We start from the raw sequence: 3,884 nt of genomic DNA, 5'->3' as shown, positions 1-3,884 counted from the left end.
AACCTAACCTAATCAGAGGTTTAAGAATATACATGTTTGTCATCCACAACTGTAATCATTATTCAGTGATAAGTTAAAAATTAAAATAGCTTCCCAAATGTCGTACTGCAATTTAAGCAGAATCGTGCGTCTGGCAGCATAGTAGGTGAGTTGAACATAAGAATAAAGGTAACTGCTGAAGGTCTATTAGTCCATATGATGCAGCTCCTATGTATATCCACCCAATCTCATTCATATACATGTCTGACCTATGCTTAAAACATTCAAATGACCCCACTTCCAATATTAGTTTACGATAATAGTTTATAATAAATAGCTCACATTCTAGTTTTTTTACACAACATCAATTATGAAATGCTGTAGCTAGATATCGTACTATAATCCATAAGTAGTTACTGTATGTTTGGCAGCTCAATGGATTAGTAGCTATGTTCATAGGGTAGTCAGCTGTCCTCACATCTATCAAATAGCTGGCCAAATGTCGCACTACAATTCATCCATCAAGCAACTCAGCTGGATCCTAGCCACTAAATTCATAGGTTAAACATTCCCAAAAATTAAAATCCTAACCTTGCAACGGAAATCAGCTAACAGCAGCCCAGTAAACACAAAACGTTTCGAAAACTTTCATCTATCTCTTCCCATGGGTTTAGGAGTAACTTGCATTCAGAATGGTGCAGGAGAGTATTTGAGAAACTTTTAATAAAAAAATCCAAACACATAGGTTTTATAATAATTGTTTTTATAGAACTATTTTGTTCCTAATATATTACAAATAGATTTTACATGTTTTAATATATAATTTATGGTGTTTATTGTAAAATTCATTATTAAATTGTGAATGATATTTAATAAGTGAATGAAACCTTCAAAATACATTTAGTTATTCTATGATCAGAAAAAAAAGTAGACGTGTGTGGGTGTAGTCATGTGTGGGTGTAGTCGTGTATTGGTGTAGTCGTGTGTGGGTGTAGTCGTGTGTGGGTGTAGTCGTGTGTGGGGGTAGTCGTGTGTGGGGGTAGTCGTGTGTGGGCATAGTCGTGTGTGGGCGTAGTCGTGTGTGGGGGTAGTTGTGTGTGGGGGTAGTCGTGTGTGGGCATAGTCATGTGTGGGCGTAGTCGTGTGTGGGCATACTCGTGTGTGGGTGTAGTCGTGTGTGGGTGAAGTCTTGTGTGGGTGTAGTCGTGTGTGGGCGTAGTCGTGTGTGGGTGTAGTCATGTGTGTGGGCATAGTCGTGTGTGGGTGTAGTCGTGTGTGGGTGTAGTCGTGTGTGGGCATAGTCGTGTGAGGGTGTAGTCGTGGGTGGGCTTAGTCGTGTGTGGGCATAGTCGTGTGTGGGTGTAGTCGTGTGTAGGTGTAGTCGTGTGTGGGCATAGTCGAGTGTGTGGGCGTAGTCGTGTGTGGGCGTAGTAGTATGTGGGCATAGTCGTGTGTGGGGGTAGTTGTGTGTGGAGGTAGTCGTGTGTGGGCGTAGTCGTGTGTGGGCGTAGTCGTGTGTGGGCACAGTCATGTGTGGGCGTAGTCGTGTGTCGGCGTAGTCGTGTGTGGGCGTAGTCGTGTGTGGGTGAAGTCGTGTGTGAGTGTAGCCGGATGTGTGTGTAGCTGGTCGAAGGTGTAATTGTGTGGGGGTGTAGTCTAGTGTGGGTGTAGCCGGGTGTGAGTGTAGCTGGTCATGGGTGTAGGTGTGTGGGGTGTAGTCATGTGTGGGCATAGTCGTGTGTGGGCGTAGCCAGTTGAGGGTCTAGTCGTGTGTGGGTGTAGCCAGTTGAGGGTGTAGTCGTGTGTGGGTGTAGCCGATGTGAGTGTAACTGGTTGAGGGTGTCGCCTGGGTACACGTGAACGGTGGAGACAGAGGACAGGACATGCTATATAACGGTTGTCGGTGACCGTGGCTGAACACTGGCGAGAGCTTTGAAATTGTGAAACGAAATGTTGTAAATATTAAAAAAAGTCGTAAATATGTAGCAAGGAACTAAGACATGTCAATGCATTATTATTATTGCGGGTTTAAAAATTAAAAAATTGATGGAAATATTTCTGAATTCAGATGATATAATGTTGAGATATAGTTTGAGATTTCGAACACCGCCACTACCCCCCCAGAGGCGGCAGTCTTCCTTTAGGCCTTGTCTTGTGAACGCGTGGTCGCTGCTCTTACACGCCCCTACACAACCCTACACGCCAGTACACGCCCCTACAGAACCCTACACGCCACTACACCACACCAACACACGCCACTATACAACCCTACACGCCACTACACGCCACTACATCATGCCAACACACGCTACTACACAACCCTACACGCCATTATACGCCCCTACACAAGCCTACACGTTACTATACGCCCCTACACAACCCGACACCACCCACACCACTGCCGCCACCCCCTACACCACCGCCGCCACCCCTCAAACCACCACCGTCACCCCCCACACCACTGCCGCCACCCCCAACACCACCGCCACCACCCCCAAAACCACCGTCGCCACCCCTAAAACCACCGCCCCCACCCACTACACCATCGGCGCCACCCCCCACACCACCGCCCCCACCCCTAACACCACTGTCGCCACCCCCAACCCCACCGCCCCCACCCCCAACATCACCGCCGCCACCTCCAACACCACCGCTGCCACCCCAACACAACTGCCGCGACCCCCACACCACCGACACCACCTCCAACACTACCGGCGCCACCCCCAACACCATCGCCGACACCCCCAAACCACTGCCGCCACCCCCCACACCCCTGCCGCCGCCGCCCACACCACTGACGTCACCCCCAACACCCCCACCGCTGCCACCTCCAACATCACTGCCACCACCTCCAACACCACCGCCGCGACCCCCCACACGACCGCCGACACCCCCACACCACCGCCGACAACTGCAACACCACCGCCAATCCCCCACACCACCGCCGTCACCCCAACACCACCGCTGCCACCTTCAACACCAACGCCGCCACTTTCAACACCACCGCCGCAACCCCCAACACCACCGCCGCCACCCCCACACCACTGCTGCCACCCTCAACACTAACGGCGCCACCCCCCACTCCACCACCCCCCTCTCCACCACCGCCCCAACAGTGCCGCCACCCCAACACCATGGCCGCCACCTCCAACACCACCGCCGACACCCCAACACCACCGCCGCCACCCCCCACACCACCGCCGCCACCCCCACACCATTGCCGCAACCCCCACACCACTGCCGCCAACCCAACACCCCCACTGCCACCTCCAACACTACCACCGCCACCTCCAACACCACCGCCGCCACCCCCCACACCACCGACGCCACCCCCAACACCACCGACGCCACTTCCAGCACCACTGCCGCCACCTCCACCACCACTACCGCCACTCCCAACACCACCGCCGCCACCCCCAACACCACCGACACCACCCCCCACTCCACCACCGCCACCCCAACACCACTTCCGCCACCTCCAACACCACTACCGCCACCCCCAACACCACTGCCGCCACCCCCAACACCAATGCCGCCACCCTCACACCACCGCCGCCACCCTCAACACTAACGGCGCCACCCCCCACTCCACCACCCCCCTCTCCACCACCGCCACACCTGTGCCGCCACCCCAACACCATGGCCGCCACCCCCACACCACTTCCGCCACCTCCAACACCACTGCCGCCACTCCCAACACCACCGCCACCACCCCCCACTCCACTACCGCCACACCAACGCCGCCACCCCAACACCACTGCCGACACCCCCAAACCACCGCCGCCACCCCCACACCACCAGAGACACCCCCCCCCACACCCCTGCCGCCACTCTCCACACCACTGCCGTCACCTCCAACACCCTCACTGCTGCCACCTCCAACACCACTGCCGCCACCTCCAACA

The 3,884-nt window shown here is 54.5% G+C and overlaps 1 protein-coding gene across 1 annotated transcript; it reads left to right on the top strand.

Annotated features, from left to right (window-relative positions):
- The first annotated feature begins 2,274 nt into the window (after nucleotides 1-2,274).
- LOC138360997 (uncharacterized) lies at nucleotides 2,275-3,045 on the top strand. Its single transcript, XM_069320479.1, has one exon. It carries the CDS (start codon nucleotides 2,275-2,277, stop codon nucleotides 3,043-3,045), a length of 771 nt encoding a protein of 256 aa, XP_069176580.1.
- Nucleotides 3,046-3,884: the final 839 nt, after the last annotated feature.

This window comes from Procambarus clarkii, unplaced genomic scaffold, assembly GCF_040958095.1.
Source record: "Procambarus clarkii isolate CNS0578487 unplaced genomic scaffold, FALCON_Pclarkii_2.0 HiC_scaffold_140, whole genome shotgun sequence".
Classification (NCBI taxonomy): Eukaryota; Metazoa; Arthropoda; class Malacostraca; order Decapoda; family Cambaridae; genus Procambarus; species Procambarus clarkii.
Note: the sequence above shows the minus strand (reverse complement) of the source record. Positions and strands in the feature narration are given on the sequence as shown.

Coding starts and splice junctions, on each gene's coding strand:
- LOC138360997 (XM_069320479.1), top strand. CDS start 2,275: ATGCCAACACACGCTACTACACAACCCTACACGCCATTATACGCCCCT.